Source organism: Copadichromis virginalis, linkage group LG15 (genome assembly GCF_057382275.1).
Source record: "Copadichromis virginalis isolate Kocher_CV1m ecotype Utaka linkage group LG15, C_Virginalis_male_GT1.1, whole genome shotgun sequence".
NCBI lineage: Eukaryota > Metazoa > Chordata > Actinopteri > Cichliformes > Cichlidae > Copadichromis > Copadichromis virginalis.
Window position 1 is genome coordinate 23,672,862 of NC_140632.1, and position 22,061 is coordinate 23,694,922.

Sequence of the window (22,061 nt, forward strand, 5' to 3'; positions counted from 1 at the left end):
TGACATGTACTCACACTTCTTGTTGGTTCAGATGAAGAAGGGGAACAAACATGTGGGGGGACATGAAACAAGTGAGATGGCTGAAAGGAAATTTCTTCTGAATCTGGGGAGGCTGGCATTTAAACATCTGGAAAAAGGAAACACCTTCTTCTACCAAGAAGACCTAGATCAGTGTGGTCTGGATGCTACAGAGGCCTTGTTGCACACAGAAGTTTATACGGAGCTCTTTAAACAGTGTTTGTTAATCTTGAAGGTGGCTTTTATTTGTGATTCAGGTCTCAATGTCTCTTTGTGTATACTTATATGCAGAAGTAACACAAAAGAAGAAGTGGGAGCTGGCCTGACACCAGTAACTGACTTCCAGTGAAAGCTTTGGCTAATAATATTTTTTAGCGAACATTTTTCTTGTAAAACAAAGGGGGGCCTAGCAAAAAAGGTTTGGGAACCACTGCTCTACAAGGTTGGCGAAAAAAAGAAAAAGTATTAACATTTTTTTATTTGGACTTTTATTAGTCCAAATTTTTTTATTTGGACTAAAAAAAATGTTCGAAGTGGACTAGGTGCTAATTTTCAGATGTCAGGTCTACATCTAGAATCAAAATGAGCACATACATAAACAACCAAAGTGAAGCATTAAGACAAAACATAGCAACGTCAAACAGCGTCCACACATTTTGCCACAAATACATGCAAAACAACTAAATTGGGCCACAAAAGTGATGTAAATTGACCAAACTAAGACACAAATCAGACAAAAACAGATGCAGGATGATCACAAACAGACACGTCGGCTACAAACTGATGCAAAATGACTAAAATCACACGTGTAACACTTTCTACATATTTGACAACAGAAGAAAAACACAAACAAACTTGGAATGCATTTTTAATTTGGATTTTTTTTATTTCATGCCGAATTAGATATTTTAAAAATCAAGCCAAAGTCTCCTCCCTGTTTGTACTGTAAGGTCAAAGCCCTACTGTACTACAGAGAACCCCAACAATCAAATGATCCCCCTCTGAGCAAGCACGAGGCGACTGTGGGGAAGAAAAACTCCCTTTAACAGGAAGAAACTTCCAACGGAACCGGGCTCAGAAGGGACGGCCATCCGCTGCGACCGGTTGGGGGGATGGAAATCAAAAGGAGACGAGATGGCGTGAACTACAGTTCTAAAATTTGGATTTGAGGGCTGATCCCAAAATTTTATGGTGATGTTTTTAAAAAAAGGATTTGGTGCTAAAAGTCTGCTTCAAGATTTTAAAAGAAGCAGGGCAGTGGGAAAAGCCAAAATGGTCATTTTAATGATCTCTGGCTTTAGTGAACCACCTGAAGGGTTTTAGCAATGTTTTTCCCACCGCAGAAAAAAACCTGGATATTTTGGACGTCTTTGGGGGACCCGGGATGACTCCGAGAGTGATTTTTAGATGTCTAATCAGAGCCTCATCAAAAGATGAATCATTTGCCATCAAAGCCTTTAAGACATTGTCTGGGGAGCCAAACTCCTTGATGAGGCGTTTGGCTATTTTCTTGATGAACTTTGTCTTGTCATTTGTCAGACTTGTGGCAGACGCTGTGCTGCTGAGTTCAGGCTGCATTAGATTGCTCAGACGGTTGATGACCGTGTCTATTTCTTTTGTAGTAGTTGCAATCCGAGCAGCAAACTTTTGGGTCTCAGGTTTAGATTTATAGATGACTCTCATGATAAGGAGCAACGCAAGGTCATTGGAAATTTTCTCAACATCAGAAGATGAACCTGACACAGAATCCATCTCTGATATTTTGGAGGAATCTTTGAGAGAGTGTTTCAGGCTCAAGGCTCCAGATGATTTATCTGGAGAAATGCTCCCAGGTTGTGGCATTTGAGGTGACTTGTCAGATGCCACAGAGCATTTATCTGGAGAAATGCTCCCAGGTTGTGGCGTTGGAGGTGACTTGTCAGATGCCACAGAGCATTTATCTGGAGAAATGCTCCCAGGTTTTGGTGTTGGAAGTGATGCACCAGATTCTTTTCCTCTGCCATCTGAATCAGGGCTTTTTTCCTGTGTTGTGGTCTGTGCTCTTTTAATAAAGTTGTGGATGTCTTCCAGGGCCCCAGAAATCTTGTCCATTTGAATCATTTGATCTTTCTCTTCATTGCAGAAGAGTAAAAGCTTCTGCAAAAACCTTTCTACTGTGTCATCTATGAGGACATAGAGGACTTCAGCAGAAATGCGACGCTTTGAGCCCTGTACTGATTTCGGAGTCCTGGAGATGACCGTGTCTGAGAGGGACCTACCCATTAGAGGTATGGGGATTTGATAGCCTCGATCCACCGTAAGTAGATCAAACAGGTTTGCCACTAAGTCCTCCGTAAAATTCCTGATATGCCCACTATTTTTAAAGTCCCCCAAGGTCTTATCGATGAGGAAGAGTTCTTCTTTCTTTGTTAATTTGTCAAATAACTGATTAACGTCTGATCTAATGACGTTAAAGTCGACTGAAGAAGAACGTTTAATTGCGGTTCCCAGGCTTGCCGTATGTGGAGAAGGGGAGCGATGAGCCTCTGTACTCTGGGGAGCAGCCGTTTCAGGTACTGACCCTGGGAGAATGAAAACTATACTTTCATTGGAGGGCGCAGTTTCCTTCTTGGGGTGATTGCAAATGTTTTGTAGACAAACAAAATGTTTCCTGTTTGCCTTTATTCTTTTTTTCAGCTCTGTTTTCATTTTTTCAAATTGTTTTTTTGCAAACATGGAAAAGTTGTGTTTGCGTGCTTTGAGCCTGGCGTGTGAGGTGGATGGCACACATTTGGAGAAGAAGTGTCTCACCTTGTGGATAATTAAGCCTGCATTAAAGGCAGGTTTGGGTAAGTTACATTTCTCACAGAGCTCTTCACTGCTTGAATCCATGTTAGCAAGTATCTCACCTACGATGTCAACTGCAACCATTTCTACTGGGGTTGGAGCCTGGATACTTTGTGTTTCTGCAGTGGGTTTTATATGGCTTTGTGATTCTTCTGGGAGCTCATCTTTATCTTTTCCTGTCATCTCTCCATCTGAGCTCCTTGTTGACAGAATAACAGAAATCTCTGCGATTGCTGATTTCACTGATATTTTTGAACCAGTACGTTCTGTACTGGAATGAGACCCATTTGTCCCACACTGGCAGCGCAGCTTACATGCTGCATACCTTTTCAGGCATGAGGCAGCGCAACAAACCATGCGGTGTAGTTTCTTAATACTACTAAATTTGCCGCTAACATAAACGGCAGGGTCTACTGGGAAATCGGGGCTTTTTTCAATCAGTGCAATGGTTGAGCTGACCTTTTCTGAGATCTCTTCCTCAACCATCAGCGTCAGCTTGTCAGCGCTCTTATCTTGCTGTTTTGAGACATTAAGAGCGCCGGCGATGGCAGCTGAGATCGAGTCTCCGAGGGACACCCTTATTTTCCCCTCATCCATAAACTCTTCCCTTATCATGGGTTCCTGAATAACAGAAAGGGCAATCCTCAGGATGCTGGCAGAGGCGATCTGAATGATTTCAGAAATCATATCAGCGAGCACGGCATGGACGCTGGAGTCGCATTTTCCATTTTCTATAATGCTCCACTGAACTTCAGAGAGCCTTTCAAAGCACCTGTTGATTGGCGGGATAATCTGGTCTGGTGTGACCACGATTGAATTTTCGTTGATGGTTTCCATTGTTGTGTCACAAATTAGATTTTCTCCGTTTGAGCGTGTGAGAATTTTCTTGTATTACAGAGCGCCGACTGCTGAACGTTTTGCAAACACATGAGCATCGAGTTCTGATTTTTCTGTCTGAGAGCCGTTATTTATAGGCTCGGTTGTCTGTGACGTTACTGACAGACCAGCGCGAACGCCTTTGATCTGCCAGTGACGTCACAAGAAACGCACGCGGAGAGGCGGCGTTCCTTGCGCGCTCACAGATTTGAATGACGCTTTGGAGTTGACGGCACGCCGCAATGCATTGTGGGAGCCCGGCACCATTTTCGGGGTCTACGAATCAAAACAAACACGCTGTGTTGGAACGACGATTACAAGATGCTTAAAAGCAGTTCCTGACCCACCAGGATTCATTGGAATCATAGGTTGGAGGACGTTTTGGGGAAATGGCCGACGGTCGAAGCGGAGAAGAAATAAACTCTTAAAAGTTAGTTCTGGGTTTTTATCCCACTTCATATATACACCAGGACACATGTTAGCATAATGAAAGAATTGTAGAATTAAGTGGAGTCAACAACAGCAGCATAGTGCAGTCATATCACAAATGTTAGCGTAATGAAAAAGTCTTACAAAGTCAAATTTAGCTAACCTTCGGCTAAGTTACGTGACGTTAGTGATATCGCCACTTAACGCGGCTCTTTGGTCGGTTAGTTAGTGTCATCCAGGGAAGACGGACGTTGTTTTGCTGTGCTGTATTTTTATGTGAAGTGTATATATTTATTTTTTATATTGCATGTATTTTGTGCAGTGTTTTATTTAGTTTGCATGTTTTTAGTTGCCGGCAAATTGTCCTGGAGAGACTCCGCCTTTTCCCCCGTTTTTACTAATTGGACACACCTGAGAGAAAAGAAAAGGTAATTTACAGAGTGCTCAAGGACACATAAGAGGTTTGGAGCCTGTGTTCAACAAAAATGTAACACGGAGAATGCGAGACAGACAGAGGAAAGACACAGACGATCAGAGGGGAGAGCGAGAGACGATCAGAGAGTAGAGATGATCAGATGGAGCAGACGACCAGCGACTGGGAAGAGAGATTACCAGCGACTGGAAAGGGGAAACGATCAGAGGAAAAAAAGGCAGATGACCAGCGACTAGGGACGCGTAGCGGCAGTCTGGTGGCAATAACGACAAGAGCCAGCTCGTGCACTGCGGGAGAACAGAAGCAGTGAGACCGCGGTGCCGATTGCAGTTTGAGGAAGCGGCGGGCGGAGTTGAGAGCTCTGCCCACCCGGGTAAGTCTTTGACTTATCCTTTTTATAAAGTAAACTGCCAAAGGAATAGTGACTGCCGCTCCCTCCCTTTCTTCAGTGCACCAGGACGTGGAATGCGGGGAGGAAGGCGAGGACTCCGCTGGGTTTCCCTCTTTTAATACTACGCTGGACCTCTTAGTTTTCTGTGACTTTTAGGCCGTGGTGGATTCCACTGGACTTCTAATGTTGTGTGTTATTGATTTTTATTGTGTCTTCCCTTGGCCAAGGTTGTTTTAATTCATTTTATATTTTTAACTATTTAAACATAATAAATTATATTTTTAATTCTACAGTTTTTGTATCGTGTGCTTTTCCCTCGGCGGCTCCACTGCTCTGCCCGCTTTGAGGAAGGTTTCCTTCCTTTTAAAAAACACAAACCATCTTGGAAACATAATCAGCCTTTCCGCTCCGGTGTCATATTAGTTTAGGTTTGTGCCGAAGCTGGGTCTGTTTGTCAGTGTGAAGCCAAACGTGCTTTAACGTTTTAGGAAACACCGAGCAGACGGTTCATACTTGCCAACATTCAAAGGGCTGTTGGGGGGGGGGGGGCAAATATATTTTACAGTGTTTATTTATTCGACAAAATACGTTAAATGTCACCGTTATTATTGGCTGGCCGGAAACAGCGGGGGTGTCCAAATTCAGAGGCTGCTTCCACCTGAGGACCCGCCTTCGCGGTCTAAAGAAAGCCGCGTAGTACGTCACGAGCTCCCTCGGTGGAGTGAAACTGCGTCTGCTCCTTGCTGTCTAAAATATAACCGGGCGCTGGCGTCAATTCTCCACCGTCTCACACTTTGTTTAATCAGTTTTCTGTTTGACGTTTATTCAGCTTTGTGAAAACCCCAGAGGACCCCTCCCGAGGGATTAATAAAGTTACAGCTGAGTAGTGAGTTGTATGTGAGGCTGGACACTAAGGAGAAAATGATTTTTAATGAATGGCAAGGCACATAAATTGTGCTGGAAGAGAGTAACCAAGTATAGAGATGGAAATGTGCTAATGTGAAGAAAGTGTGTTGAGAAGGGAGAAGGAGTACTTTGGACGAAAATTGAATTAGAGAAGGAAGTGAGGCAACTCTGAAGAGGATGGAGACGGGAGGCATAGAGAGGGTAGGAGTGAAGGCTATGATAAGGTGCGAAGAGAGTAACTGTGGTGCTGCATAAGAAAGTCCTGAGGGGCAGAGAAGTATGTGATGGGTTGAGATTACATCAGAGAGAGGCTCTGAGCCCCTTCTTGTTTGCACTGGTGATGGAGAGGCTGACAGATGAGATCAGGCAAGAGTCTCCGTGGATGATGTTTTCAGACAACCACAGAAAGGATTTGTGGATGTAGTGAAGGTGGACATGCAGGGGGTTGGTGTGACTGAGGAGGATGCTAGAAATAGAGAGATGGAGGCGGATGATCCACTGTAGCGACCTCTAAAGGGAGCAGCCGAAAGAAGAAGAAGCACAAATAATTCTAATCATGCTTTTCTTTTATTCTCAGTACTAAGCTATGTAAAGGAAGTCAAGGTTGTTTCCTCCTACAATCACTTTGGTCATGCTGTTCTTACAAGTGTGGAGGTGCCAGATGGTTTAGACTTGTTTAGATTGGTGCTCTGTCTCCCTTTATCCAAACTAAAACTTTGATGGGGTTTTTTATCTTCACTAAACACTTTTTTGCTTTGTGTTTATTATTGTGCTACTGCAAGTATTTCATATATTAGTCAGTTGATTGTTACTGTAGGGCAGCTCTAGGACAATCCCAGATGTGATGTAGCTTGCTTTTATCCAGCAGATACGACATCTCATGAGGAGGTTCGAACCCTGTACCCTGACCCTCCTGCTGACGCACAAAGTCTGGACATCCAGCAGCAGGCCCTTCTACGTGAACAACAGCACAACAGTTTCTATTTCTTTTAATATTAGAAGTCAGTTATTCATTAATGAATACAAATGGTGACTGAAGTTATTTAGACAGGACATTAAACAATAAACTTCCAATAAATGATGAACAATGTGTGACTGAATGTGTTCAGTGAAAGACTTTGAAAATATCGCAGCATAAAACCAGTGTAAAAGTACTCAGACTACTTTTGGGGGTATTTATTTGATGATGCAACCAGAAAATGTGCAGGTTGTGAGTTTAACATTTTCAACACTGGAGAAGAAGTACATGTACACAGACTAGCTAATGACAAAATTTTTTTTAAATTAACCTTTATTTAAACAGGTTGTTCATTTTTCTGAGCTTATCTGGTGTCCAGTTTCGGTGGCAGTAGCATAAGCAGAGAAGACCCAGACCTTACTCTCCCGAGCCAGCTCCTCCATTATTTGGGGGACACTGAGGCATTCTCTGCTGAGTGCTGTGATCTCCCCAACATGTCCTGGGTGTGTCCTGTCTGTCCTGGTGGGACATGCCTGGAACATCTCACCCAGGAGGCGTTCAAGAGGCACCCTTGTCAGATGCCTGAACCTCCTCAACTGGCTCGTTTAGATGTAGAGGAGTAGCAGTTAACTCGGAATGAGACAGACAGCACCTACTGCTGGGGTGGGCCTACAGGAGGGAGAGCTCATGTCGTCTCTTCAGGACACATCACTGGACCCCAAGAAGCTCTCCCCGGAGCTCCCTTTGGCTGCTGGGGTCGGCATACGTTCAACTTTAAAATCACTCTTGGTTCTTGGCTAGCTTTGTGTTAGCATCCTTTGTGTACTGATGCTTGCAAGAAGCTAAAGTTGCTTTGGCAGAATTTTCTTTCTCATATATGCACACATAAGGAGAGAGATGTTTTATAAGCTTTAGTCATCACCGTGCACTTTTCCTGATTCACACAAAATACAGCAATCTGGCACCTTCCCACAGGGTCTTGCACGAGTATTAAACATGTTCATTTGTGCTTTGGACTGTCACCAGATTTCTTCTAGAAGTTTCTTGCCAGTCAGCAACTATCTTGGCAACACCACTTGAGTTTGTGTGTTGCATGCTAACATCCTTATCATATGTGTAATAATACTAAAGCTTCATCTTATGCACACACAAAAAACAAATATGGCTCCTTCGTGCAGGGTTTTCTGGTATGTTCATTTATGCTTCCCAATTTAAAAAAAAAAAAGAAAAAAAAAAAAAGAAAAAGCAAAGTTCTTGCTTCTCAGCCACTGCGGCCACATCCTCACCGTTTTTTAGGCAGTTATATAAACATACTGTGAGTGAGTCATAAGCTTAAATACAATAGTTGAAGGAACAAAAACGTAATGTTTAAAAATACCAGTCAAATCTGATTAAAGTAAATAAATAATAAGTATACAATGTAGTTTTAAGACTTCTCAATGTTTCGTAACATTAATGTTCTATGAACTCGTGAGTCCAGAAATCTGAATGTCATGAAAAGTATTATTCGTGTATTATTATTTTACAATACAAGGTTGTTTTTTTCCTGATACTTCATGCAAACCACATTTCTCCAGGCCTGTCCTAATCAGCTTACTCAGTATCACTAGATCCAATGCTGCTCCTCCAGCAGAGCACACAAAAGTAGGAGAGACCAGAGATGCCATGGCTTAGTTAGGAGACTGTTTGCTTCAAGGCCACTAGAGGGTGCTGCCATAAAACTACAATAAATGAATTGACCTTTTGACCTGCTCACACTCTTTTATGCAAAACCCTGTTGATGTTACACACACACACACACACACACACACACAAAGAGATTCTAGGTCTCACCAACCGTGGGCAAAAAGATGACAGTCAATAAAATTCTAAAATTTTATTTATAAACACAATGAATAGTAGTTAAAAGTCCAGTGTCCCATTTAGGTACAAAGTAAAAACACACAGTCCAAGGCCAGAGCCAGCTATGCCACAAAGCCAGTTGCACTCCACACGTTGTTCACTTCAACAGGGGTAGCAATTGTCCTCTGAGACCCACCACCCTGTAAGTAGAAAGCCTGCACAGAGCGACAAAATAAGACAATTCACTATATAATTCACAGCCCATCCATCCCAAACATATCAGATCATTAGAGGTTTTGTCACATTACATACCTGCACTGAGAGACAAAATAACACAGCAGTGTTTGTAATGTGGGCTATAAGTAGACTAGCATATCAGTGCAATCAATTACACCTGCCTCCAATTAGTCCAGCCCTTTTACAGTCATTGACTGGGTGAGAAAACACGAGCAAATCAACCCAAGAGACAAGCAGGAAGACTCTCTGAAGGCTCCTGTGGCTGCACAGGCAGTCTTACAATTACGAGGTTGGAGAGTTGTTGTTTCAAAATGTTCACACTGATTTCACATGCTCATTAACTCACAACCAGCTGACCATATATATTTCTGCTGCTGAGCTGCTTTTTGATGGAGATTTTCTGAATTTATTTTGCTACCATAAGAGCAGACTCCATGCTGAAAGCATGTGCACTGTCACTTGCAATGAGTGGCACTAATGACGCTAAATTTAATTACAGGTCATGGACAGCCTTCATAAATGCTCATATTACTCACCCACACTGAATTCCAGCACAGGTTCATCTGGGTCCTGACTATTTCCTGCAAAGTAACACAAACGTCATCAGAACATTAAGTCAGAGAAACAACATTTGGAGCTTTTGTACATGATAAATTATACTGCAGTAGTAAAACAAAGTCAAGCAGCAGTACATTTATTAAAATCACCTTCAGCTGTAATATTTAAACTGATTTAGTGTCAATTTAGATTATGTTTAGATTAAAATGAAACTAGTACCCTTGTAATGTCTTTTTAAATTAGAGGTAAATATTTGTATATTTTTTACATAATATAATTATATTTACTGGATTTTCTCTCTATTGTAGTTTAGTATTATAGTTATTACTTGTTTTTTATTGACTTGTCTTGTTTTTACAATGATTTGCTCTGAATGCAGCCTTTAAAGAAAAGACTATCTGTTCAGTAACTATCCATCAGACTGGGTCCATGTTACCAGCCAAATGGGTAATAATTAAAGTAAGTTTTGAATTACGTATATTTGGGTGTTTAGGTGACACTTTTGCAAAAAAAAAATATATAATTAGGTTTAAAAGAACTAAACATGTATGTATTTAAAAACAATAAGTGTGTTAGAATTACTACAGCAACAGGTTGTAGCTCACTGTACTATTTTTGAGCACAACTTTGGTGCTTTTGCCTCATTTTTAAATCAGTGATCCCAGTAGCACAGTCTAAGCAGAGACCTCAGTGCTTGGCAAACAATCAATAGAATCAATAGAATTATTAAAAAGAAACAAAATAAATGCCAACCATATAAAAAAAAAACATAAACTTAAGGAAAAAACTAAACTTGATTTTGTGTCTTTAGGCTATTGTTAACAGCAAGCATGAGGTTAGTGCATATGTATTATTATTGGAAAGATTACTGCAAAGAAAAAAAGGTTGAACCAGGAGGGGGCGATATTGCTCTTCTTACCATGAGTTACATGCAGGCTATTACTTACCATGTCACTCACATTTATTTCACAAAACAGCTGAACCCACTTAATTCGATTTAATTGTATTTATGCAGAGCTGAATCACAACAACAGTCTCCTCGAGGTGGTATAGATTGTAAGGTAGAAAGTCTACAATTAAAAAGAAAAAACCTCAATACAGTGGGAAGGAACAACTCACTTTTAACAGGAAGCACCCTCTGGCAGAACCACGGTCAGGGAGGGGCAGCCCGCTGCGACCCTTTGGGGATGAGGAGACGAAAAAGGGGACAAAAGACACACTGTGGACGAGAGCCAGAGATGAACAAGAACTAATTATTGAATGCAGAGAGGTGTATAAACACATGGTGGGAATCCCCCAGCAGGGTAGTCCCAGGGTAACTAAGGGAGGATTCATGGTCACCTGATTCAGCCCTAGCTATATGCGTTGGCAAAAAGGTAACTTTGAAACTTAATCTTAAAAGTAGAGATAGTGTCCGTCTCCTGCATTCAAACTGGGAGCTGGTTCCACAGAAGGATGATCCCCTTCTACTTCTAAATATCCTAAAAACCACAAGGAAGCCCACAGTCTGAGAGCAAACTATCAAACTACGAGGTCTTTAAAATAAGATGATTATTCAAGACCTCATGTGTGATGGGAAGGATTCTGAATTTGATGCTGGACCCACAAATCATAAAAGAGAAACACTAACTCACACACACCAGAAAGTGCCAAGAATTATAATTATATGTAATTTAGTTTTGCGTTCCTTTATAATGCTTTCAACTATACAAATAAGACACTTCATGGGGGCGCCTGAGCCTTGTAGACACAACAAATACTGAACAAACCTCATGCGCCCTGTTGTTGACAAAACGATAAAAATGAATGTGTACTTCTGTCTTATTTAGGTCATTTTTGTAGTTTTTGTAGACAGACTACTGTAATTTCTCAATAAAATGTCGCTTATTATCGCTCACTCTCAAGAACAAAAACGTGAGTAATTTCCCAGTAGCTCACCATATTTGGGATCTTCTAACATCCACACTTCATGTTTAAACGGTGGTGCGGAGGCGGTGTACCGTCGCAGGCCGGATGTAGCATTCGGCGCGGTGTGCCTTTTTTTTCAGTTGCTAAGCAACAGATTTGTCCCGCCCCTTTCGTTATGACGAGCCGGGCCAGTCCTTTGACTGGTGACGTTTCTTTGTAACGTCACCTGACGTTACAAAGAAACCTTAAACCGACCTTATATATAGACCTGGCTGTTCAGTTGAAACGCATTCACACAGCGGGACAGCAGCGCTTTAAACGTTCAAACACGGAGTTTAACACAAAACAACATTTTAGACATAAAAAACAAAAAAGTGAAATGGCAAGCTCGAACTGTAACACAATGACAAATGATGAAACAGTTCAGACCAATGGGGATAATTCAGTACATGCTTTGGTATCCCTCTTGAATAACTTGTTCAGTAGTTTTTCGATCAAGCAGTGGGGAGAGCTTATCTCAGGCTATCCGGATTGCTTCACTGCTAAGCGGCTTGTAGGTTTTGTAGAGGACGTCATGGACCTGTGTGCACAGTCAGTAGCAGTATCACCACTGAGGTCTTCCCAGAACTCCCCTGTACATGAAAACTGTTCTGTCCACACCACTACTGGCAAAACGGTTTTGTCACGTGTGAAATTTTTGGACGATTCTGCTGAGCAGGAGTTTGATACAGCACAGAATATAGATGCTAACAGCCAAGAAACAGCTAACACAGAAGAAAGCTGTCAAAATGCTGACCAACACAGTGCTGCAAAAGCAGAAAACAATCCAATTCCAGATCCCCAGCAGCAGAAATCCTGTGTTGAACATGAAGCCAGCATCCCACCGTTAACAAACGTAAGTCAAACGGAGTCATATAAAAAGATACAGCATCACAGATCTTCTGTAGACTGTGAGCCACCTGAAAAAACCTTAGACTTTGAAAGATGGTTAGAGACATTAATTCAGGCTGTGCTTTCAAAGCTTGGTAAACTTTTAAAGTGCCCTCATTCTCACCAAAAACGTTTGTTGGATCTACTCTTGGACAAATTCAAGGGGATGGATTTGCATTTAGACCGAAAAGTGCAGAATTATTTTGACTGCATTGCTAATGCGATTTTCACTGATATTTGTGACAAATTACATAAATTGTCACTAATATCATTGAAAATGGGGAGGAGTGGGGAGGAGGATTCAATGAATTTAATGGAACAACCAATATTTAATATCATAACTACTTCAGTATTCCAAGAACACCTGTTGGCAGTAACAGTTACTGATATACTGGAATCATATGAAAAGAAAGAAAGATGCAGATTTTCAGTGGAAATCTTTGTGGAAGGACTGATTTCCCAGGTTTCAAAAAAATCAGGCACAGTCTGCAGCATTGAAAGTGCTGAAGCTATCTCCAACCGGCTTACCATGAAAATCTGGACTGAAATCAGGGCCAGATACGACAAAATCCCACCAGAGAAGTTCAAGAAACTCAGCGAGAGGGTTTTCAAATCCCTCTGTAAAAGATGGAAGCATGCATCTTTGGTGACATTCTGGCAATTAAACTTCCAAGATCTTGATGAAGATATTGTTAAAACTTTCAAAAGAAAGATATTCACAGAACCAAGTTGCATATCTAAGTGCTTCTCATCGGTGCGGGCATTTTTTGGGAGGTGTAAGGGAAGAAACAAAGTTTCCACTTTATAGTGACATCGTGATATCAACAGCAAAATATTTTCTAAAACTCACTGGACACTTTAAATGAGCTAGTTTTACATTTAGATCAGATCAAGTCATTTTTGAAATCCCCAGGAATGGTCGCGGCAGATGGCCACCCCGCCCTGAGCCTGGTTCTGTCGAAGGTTTCTTCCTCTTAAAAGGGAGTTTTTCCTTCCCACTGTCGCCTCGTGCTTGCTCAGAGGGGTTTGTTCTTTTGGGGTTTTCTTTTTAATACTGTAAGTTGTTACCTTACAGTGTGAAGCACCTTGAAAACACCATTGTTTCCTTTGGTGCTATACAGATTGAAGTGACTTGCACTGATAACATAACTAAGCTGGGACTTTAATTTAACATCAATAAAATTATAAAAATATTACATCTTGATTTCTGCTTGTTTTCATTGTCTGTGACTTAATGAATACAAATGTGTAATTTAACAGATTCTTTCTTTATGTTAGTCTGACCGGTGATTCCACGTTGGCCTTAGGTGTTGGCGCGGATACGCTGCAGCCCCTGAGCCATTAATGGCCCAGCACACTACAGTAAAAACAAAACAACAGCCATCTGTCCAACTAGGAAAGGAAAATAATAAACTGCCTCCTTGGAGGCAACCTGACTCAAAACAGTTGCAGTCCAACTCAGACCGACTGCAATCACTCTCAGGCAGATTGATGAAGATCTGCAAATAACTGTTGTCTAATTTATAAACGCAGACAGATTGCCAACACGTCTGTTCACAATAGAGGACTGTACTTACATGGTTGCAAACTGGTTGTTATCTTGCTTATATGAAAACATTGCTTTGGAGCAATGAAACTCAAACACATTCATTTTTAAAATGCTTCAAAATGAAATTTTGAAGCATTTGGCTTTATGCTTTGAAAGTGCCGTTGTGAGTGGGAGTGTGAAATCCTTACTTGATGTGTTCCCTTTGCCTTTACTGTTTTCAGTTTTATCAGTTTTCAGTTTTATTTGTCATATGCAAGTTAGCACAGGGTCAACATTGCAATGAAATGTGTTTGACGAGCAGCAGTCACTCAGCAGCATGGTACAGTAGAAGAAAATATAATAAAATATAATAAAATAAAATAAAAAATAGAAAAATAGTAAAGAGCAAAATATTTGAAAGACGTGGTAAAAGAGAAAAGATGACTAAATATATATATATATGTATCTATAAATATATGTACACTAGTGATTAAATAAGAAAATCTTGAAAAGAAATATGACGGGAGGTCAGATGGGATATTGCACAGGAATGAGCAGCAGAAAATTACAGTATTACTCAGACTTTTAATAGTCATATTGTCAGTTTTGGCCGACGGTCATGGGTCACTTCCACTAAAATAGCACGAGACTGGAGTAAAATGTACTTTATTAATGAGAACACATGGTGATACAGCAAAGAATCCAACCCTTCTGAAAAGCAAATGGCTTCCTGTTATACTCTACCTGATTCAGGTGAGCATCTGGAATAGACCAAGTCTGGGGGTCAGCAAACCAAAGGGAAACAAAACCCTCCCCATAAGAAAACCACTACAATATAACCAACACATCATAGACATATGAAGATTTGTAACAAGTCCTATAAATAACTCCATAACATATAAACTTCAGTCTCTTCTATATACATTAAAACAGCGGTCCCCAACCTTTTTTGCGCCACGGACCGGTTTATGCCCGACAATATTTTCACGGACCGGCCTTTAAGGTGTCACAGATAAATACAACAAAATAAAACTAGTACCGGTACCGGAAAAAAAGAAGATTTATTCATAACACACGTGAAAGACCCAGGAAAACAGAGTTAACGATAAAAACGATAACAAAATAACGATAAAAAACGATAAAAACTCTGAAAACCATACATTTCACACCCGAGCCTCATCTCTCGACCAAACGACGGTCCGTGGCCCGGCGGTTGGGGACCGCTGCATTAAAACACCTTAACCACAGTTAGGTTTCAGCCCTCGCTGACTCAGAACAAAGTAAGACAATCAGAGTTCGATTGGTTTTTACTTGTGCAGGGGAAGCCTGGTCGGATTCTCAGAGTTGCAAGCTCTACACCCAAACTCAGACAACTCCAACTCCAGCCTCCACTCGCAGCCTTTTATTGAATGAAAACAGTTACACAACCGCCCATTGTAAACCCCATATGTTGTGTGGTAAAAGCTAAGGCACTGTGTGTGTGTGTGTGTGTGTGTGTGTGTGTGTGTGTGTGAGTGAGAGAGAGTGTATGTGTGTCTGTATACGTGACTTCCTGCTTACAAACGTTTTAACCGCATCTCTAGTCATAAAAGGGTCATCTCCCCTCAACCTCGTATATGGCTTAACCTCTCTAACAGTCCACCATTTACATGGTGAGCCCATAAAGGGCAGGAAGTGAACACTCCTTACCAAATAAGGAAACCAGAATCTTACATAGATTGTGCCTGCAGTTGAAAACTATAGCTAGTAACATCCCCAACATCCTACATGTGGGGGAGGAACAGAAAATATCTGAACATACAGTTCAAGACAAGGTCCAAGCACAATAATGACAACTTTTAACAAAATCACTCCAACACACACTCCCCTAGCCTGGCACATTGGTTTTCTCCAGGAGCTCATAAGCAGGTGATTGAGCTGCTTTTACTCTTTACAAAGTGAGTACTGTTAACACTTCTCTTTTTACATATACAACTAATTTAGGTTACAGACAAATGATTAAATGTGAACAGCTCTAACACAGGTTCTTTTCCTGACACAGGTAGGATGGCCAGTCCCCCTGTCTCTTCACCTTTAACGAGTCACTTAAATAACAACCCAAAAAGCCTAATAAAGAATCACAATCAACCAGTGTGTGTTTTTCTTCATTACGGTTTTTAAATACAAATCAGTCAGTCAATTAATAAAAATACAAGTAAGGGTAATGGAACCCCTGGTCTCCATTACACACATAAATACCATAAAGACACTAAGTCGTAGAGCTCTGAACTCCTTGCTTCTATGATATTTACACTTCTTCTTGGCCTTCTCCTTCACTCTGAGTCACTCCAGGATAAACGCATCAGCTCAGACATACAATAATTAAAATATGTGTAGGTGACCGTTTGGCAGAAGACGATGTCGAGGCGGTACTGCAGTGACACGTCCGTGGCTATCGTCGGGGCGGTGTCCTGCATCAGAAGGAAGTCAATAGACTTCTTGGCTTTGTTGCTCATCATGGCGCTGTAGTCCGTGGGCGTGGCCTGCAAAAAGTGTAAATAAACCATCAGAGACCAAACACAAATATGCCTTCCAACCACTAGTTTAGACAACATCTTGCAAAGAGTGTGTATTTCAGAGTGCAGTTGTTTTTAAATTTGACAGAAACAGAAATAAAGACGGAAGAGAAGGACAACAGGGAAAGCAGAAGCACCGACACACTGAAATCTTTTAGGGTCAAGCTCCAGAACTAGCCACAAATCCTGCTGGAAAGAACCTAAAAATACTTAAAAATACTTGCAGAGATCGAATGGAGCCGTTAACTCAAAAGCCTGGTGTCAGGCATGTTCTTTAATAAATAAGAAACGAGCTGATATGTTACAGACCCCAGTCTTTACGTAAAGAAAAAGCTGACATTTAGAGCGGTCTCGCAGCAGATTTTAAAACAGTGACACTGATTTGTGGGGTTTTTGGGCACAAATTTGAACCTTTTTGTTTTATCCATGTCCTTGAACACAGCTCGTGACTTGGGCGCTTTCATATGTACCGATTCATTTAGGTTTGTGCACTGAGGCCAGATTTAGGTATTAAAAACGAGTCAGTCATAACACTTCTTACATTAGTTAAAAAGCTGAGCTTACACTAAACCAACATTTAAATTTCCCCTTGTGGGACTAATAAAGGTATATCATATCATATCATATCATATCATATCATATCATATCATATCATATCATATCATATCATATCATATCATTACTAAAGTATTGCTGCAACATTGTAAAGACAAAGATGACACACAGACCAGACATAAAACACTGAACACTTTTTAAAGACGAGTCATTTAAGAGTATTTTCTCATAGAATAAAGTCGGCTGATATGGTGAAGGAAAAATCTGCTCACGAATCCTCCAACTTCTTAAAAGTAAGGAGTGACCTGAGCTGGAAATCAACATGAGAGGGATGACTCAAGAAGAAGAAGAAGCAACAAGAAAAGAAAAACAGAGTTCAGAGTGTAGTTAAGATATCAAGCTGTATCCACAATGTGTGCCAAGAAACTAAGCTTGTCTGTTGTCATGCTAAAGAAATAAAAAATCTGGAATCAGAAAACAGCCAATAACTGCTGATCAACTCACCCACTCCTCTTCGTGCCAGTCCACGTGCAGTGACGACTGGCTGTTGTGACCGCTGTACTTTGCTCTCAGCGTATCCTTGTCATTGCGGAGCACTACTTGTTCAGACTCAGCGGAAGGAGAAGCTTTGGTTGCGATGTACTCGTACTGCGTTCAGGGCCTAAATAGCTGAAGCTAGCAGCTTGCAGCCGCACACTGTCACCAGCTGACGGGTCTGAAAGGAAGAGGGTATGAATGAAATATGAAGCGTCCCCACGTAACGTCAAACACTTTTAGTACCTTGTCAACCAGACTGGCGAGCGTCCACTCCAGTCCGCTGGCCGATTGGTCTTTGGCAGCTTGAGACAGCCTCTCTGCGTAATAGCTGACCTGAGTCTTCAGCGTGTTGACGTAGGCGATGATCTCTTTGGCTCGGACAGTGTCCTGGGGTATGTGGATGATGACTGAGCTGGAGAGGGCACTACTGCAGGGAACAAAAACACACCGACACATCTGTATCCGAGCTGGAACTGAGGACACTCACCAGCCACTTTATTAGGTACATGTGTTCAAAAGCTTGTGGCAGCAATTTAGTGCATTTAGTCAAATAAAGACAATAGAGTGGCCTGCAGGTGTATATTTTTGTAATGTTTCTGTCTTATGCCTGAAATATGCTTCAGCAGGAAATATACGCTGTAACTGGAAACAACAGCATGATGGACCGGTTTAGTGTTAAGAGGTGTTACATCTGAAGTTAGAACGTAAATTTCCTGCAGAAATCTAAATCAAGCTTCAGAGGTACTGTTCCAAAAATATAGGGAGGGACGTTACCCACCAGATGTAAAAACAAACACTGTCTGCATGCACATGCCTGCTCTCAATGAGCCTAATCGTGGCTTAGAAAAAACAACGAGGAGCCGACTTCGATAAATGCGATACCACTCGCTTCACAAATTCAGACCATCTGTGTACAGTGGCGTGTCTAGAAAATTTTTGTTGGGGGGGCCAGGTAGGGGCACAGATTTGGAGAAGGGTGGCAGATTTAATTGGCAGATAATGTTTTAAAAAAAAATTCTACCAACCCTTAACCATAATTCAATAATCCTATAAACCTAATAACCAAATGCACTTTTAACTCTTATTAGAATGAGATTTTAACCACTACGGTGCAAAGTTTTTAGATACTGCGTTGATAAAGTACAAGAGATACAATCAGTGCTTTGTCAGTGTTTACTCAGCAGTCAAGGACAACAATATTTGCATAGTATTTTTACTGACATATAGTGCACATATGTTTTGGGCAAAAACATTTTTGAAAATTAAAATACGAACATTTGTAACAAACAATTGACAAATTAGCCAATGCCAATGCAAAACTTTATCTGCCTGTTAAAAAAAGAAGATAATCTTCTCACAAACTGGTGTTTGATTTTGAAACAGGAAAAAAGTGGGGAAACAACTGAAAAGACTAACATTTGAATGAAACCTGAAAGCAAGTAAATACTTTCTATGCTGCCTTATCGTAAACTTTGGTAATATTGATAAAGAACAACACTGGCTGATGATAAAATACAGTCAGCTGGCATGGTGACACTGCCAGTATTAACCTGCAGGGCTGGACTGGGACAAAAAAATTGGGCATTTTTACTACAGACCGACCCACCAGGTAGTAAAGCCATAAAGACTTTGACTGAAAACAAACCCTGTTGTGACAGTGATGTACAGTCTTGTTGGTATATGTATGATTTCTATACATTTTACGTCAGATAAAAACTTTGGTTGTAAGATTTAGATAATTATTTAATAAAAACTAGGTATTTTAAATGAGAATAAGAAAGAAAAGTATTTCTTTGTGCCCACCTTTCCCTGTTAATGCCCTACCTGGCCCCCTGGCAAAACTTTGCTAGACCCGCCCCTGCACAGTTACCAGCTGTCTGCTACATAAAAAAGGATCCTGGTGTTATTTGTCTCTCAGAAACAGTTCATAACTTCCCTTCAACTCATTCATGTCACCTAAAAGGTAAACCTGTTTCTCCATCACCTGTTCAGCTCTGATGGTTCAGTAAGGACATCTCCTGGTTTCATCTTCATGTTTCCCTCTCACCACATATCTAAACAGACATCATGACCAGCAGCTTTACAGCTGTGGCTCCAGCAAACATCAGCTGATACTAGAAATTAATATTAAATACATTCTAACAACAGCCGATCAAGCTTAAACGTGCTGCTGTTGTTTAGCGCAACATCTGCTGGTTTCCTCTTTCTGGCGCAAAGTGGGCGATAAACAAGAGAGAAAAGCCAATCAGCTGATCATTGATCAGTTTCATGATTGAAGTAGCAACAGGAGAGGGAGGGGGAGAGAATGAGAGAAGAGGCAGCTGTGCAGCATAAAGACAGAATAAATCCAGCTTTGTGTCTTTTTTCCATTCTAGCTAAAGTCCGGGACAAACTGCGTCTCTTCTCAGCTCAATACGAAACGTGTAATATTTTCTCTGAATGAGGGACCATTCCATTTTTTTAAGGAGCCGTTGGCAACTCTACTAACCTTATGAATAAAATAAAGTTCACTATCAGTAACATCATAGCACCCACCCAGCTGTATAAAAACTCCGTCAAACTGGCTAGAACGCAGTATGAGTTATTGCAACTGACAGTAAAAAGTCAGCAACATGAAAATAAACTCCACCTAAACTTGGTTTATATCTGACCCAGATAGACTGCAGGTCATAACTTCTTACCTGAAGTTCAGTTCACCTGACACTCGGACTGGTGGCTGCTTCGGGTCTCTCCTCCTGCCTCCCCTTCCCTCATCCACCTGTTGCCTCTGTGGAAGCCCCGTCATAGCCACCACCAAACAACGGAGTTATTTCTACACATCGACCTGCATCTGGCCAATCCACCACCTCTCATTGTTCATGCCATTACAAAAAAAATAAAAAATAAGTCACTGGGGATATGCCCGGTATGCCCGATGGCCAGTCCAGCTATGTTAACCTGCAACCAAATCTGCAGCTCCATACAGCAATGTTACGACTTAGATTATATCTTATAACGCATAACTCTTATGTTAGCTGCCCTCAGTAGCATACTGTCTGAAATATTCCACAGCTGCAATAATTCTTTAAGTGTTATTTTTTTCCTTGGTATTCTAATTTCACCGAAGTTTACTAAACTCAACAAACTTGATATTACTTACCGGGACATTTATTCTGTCCTCATTTTCTTTCACCGAAAAATTGTTTCCTGCAGTGCCATCTTTCGTGCTTGGCTCTCCTACCTTTGCTAACATGATGCGCATAGCGCAGAAGCGATGCTGCATTCACTTACATTCGGATATCTGAGCGTCACCGTGAAAACATAATCGGACATTTGATATTTGATTGAATTTTATTGTTTTGCCTTTGGGGTGGCACCTGGGGTGGCCAGTCTGGTTTGGGGGGTGGCCTGTGCCCCCCCAGGCCACCCCACTGGACACGCCATTGTTACCGGGGCACGATCACCGGGGACCCGTTTTTCCAGCACACACGCCCGATACCACGTGACAACAAATACGTCATTTCCTGTTGACTAAAAAAAAAAAAAAAAAAAAAAAGCACCCTCTCACGGTCCTAGGGACCAAAAAATTGTCCCGCCCGATCAGCGGGCGAAGCCGCTGCTGCACGCCGGAAATGAGGCTTCATTTCCCGCAGGTCTATCTAAGCAGCCCGCTGTTTTCCAGCCCGGGGTCAAATGTGGAGCAAGGGCGTCACCCGGTGGACAAATAAAAACATTACAACTCTAAGGCCCGTCCTGCAAAATGAAAATGAACGCTAAACATCAACGATCCCTTTGACCGTAATTAATTTGCAGTGAAAAATAGCGTTTATAATGGGTTTCAATGGGGCACAAATCGACCACTAAGCACAATAGTGTAAGTTTGTCTGTAGCTTAGCCACTGAAGCTAATTGAAGGAAGTCAGACTTGAATTTTGAAATAAAATCATATCAAACTTTTTTTTTGGAGAATTTGGCTATAGTCCATTCAACACTGTGCAAATGGCATGTAATCAAAATTTGAAAATAGCCACAAATCGACCCAAGACCCTCCAGGGGTTTTAAGTACACGCAATATTTTCACTCTCACATTTTACTCTGTACTGGAAGACTTGTTCATTTTCAAGATTCATTCATCCATCCACTTTCTTCCACTTTATCCGGAGCCGGGTCGCGGGGGCAGCAGCCCAAGCAGAGAAGCCCAGACCTCTCTCTCTAAATGTCAGCTTTTTCTTTACGTAAAGACTGGGGTCTGTAACATATCAGCTCGTTTCTTATTTATTAAAGAACATGCCTGACACCAGGCTTTTGAGTTAACGGCTCCATTCGATCTCTGCAAGTATTTTTAAGTATTTTTAGGTTCTTTCCAGCAGGATTTGTGGCTAGTTCTGGAGCTTGACCCTAAAAGATTTCAGTGTGTCGGTGCTTCTGCTTTCCCTGTTGTCCTTCTCTTCCGTCTTTATTTCTGTTTCTGTCAAATTTAAAAACAACTGCACTCTGAAATACACACTCTTTGCAAGATGTTGTCTAAACTAGTGGTTGGAAGGCATATTTGTGTTTGGTCTCTGATGGTTTATTTACACTTTTTGCAGGCCACGC

The 22,061-nt window shown here is 41.3% G+C and overlaps 2 protein-coding genes and 1 long non-coding RNA gene across 4 annotated transcripts; all 3 read right to left on the minus strand.

Annotated features, from left to right (window-relative positions):
- Positions 1–879: 879 nt before the first annotated feature.
- LOC146692483 (uncharacterized) lies at positions 880–4,597 on the minus strand. Its single transcript, XM_085432583.1, has one exon. It carries the CDS (start codon positions 3,679–3,681, stop codon positions 1,300–1,302), a length of 2,382 nt encoding a protein of 793 aa, XP_085288709.1. The 5' UTR covers positions 3,682–4,597; the 3' UTR covers positions 880–1,299.
- A 4,101-nt stretch (positions 4,598–8,698) lies between these two features.
- Positions 8,699–11,549, minus strand: LOC146692484 (uncharacterized). 2 transcript variants are annotated; one of them, XR_014915203.1, is made up of 4 exons: positions 11,413–11,549; positions 10,594–10,693; positions 9,453–9,497; positions 8,699–8,894 (listed from the first exon to the last, which is right to left on the minus strand). It is a non-coding gene; the product is annotated as an uncharacterized LOC146692484 (long non-coding RNA). The 2 variants fall into 2 exon arrangements; XR_014915202.1 differs by having other exon boundaries at positions 8,699–9,497; positions 11,413–11,548.
- A 538-nt stretch (positions 11,550–12,087) lies between these two features.
- LOC146692485 (inositol polyphosphate-4-phosphatase type I A-like) lies at positions 12,088–20,749 on the minus strand. The gene is made up of 5 exons (XM_085432584.1): positions 20,627–20,749; positions 20,169–20,254; positions 17,731–17,914; positions 17,455–17,665; positions 12,088–16,362 (listed from the first exon to the last, which is right to left on the minus strand). Exons 1-4 carry the CDS (start codon positions 20,747–20,749, stop codon positions 17,612–17,614), a joined length of 447 nt encoding a protein of 148 aa, XP_085288710.1. The 3' UTR covers positions 12,088–16,362; positions 17,455–17,611.
- Positions 20,750–22,061: the final 1,312 nt, after the last annotated feature.

Excerpts from the sequence above, each read along its gene's own strand:
- LOC146692483 (XM_085432583.1), bottom strand. The coding sequence starts at position 3,681 with ATGGAAACCATCAACGAAAATTCAATCGTGGTCACACCAGACCAGATT.
- LOC146692485 (XM_085432584.1), bottom strand. The coding sequence starts at position 20,749 with ATGCAGCATCGCTTCTGCGCTATGCGCATCATGTTAGCAAAGGTAGGA. Across the intron at positions 20,255-20,626 it reads AGGACAGAATAAATGTCCCG|AGGCAACAGGTGGATGAGGG; the intron begins GTAAGTAATATC and ends GGGCTTCCACAG. Across the intron at positions 17,915-20,168 it reads TCAGGTGAACTGAACTTCAG|TAGTGCCCTCTCCAGCTCAG; the intron begins GTAAGAAGTTAT and ends TGTTCCCTGCAG.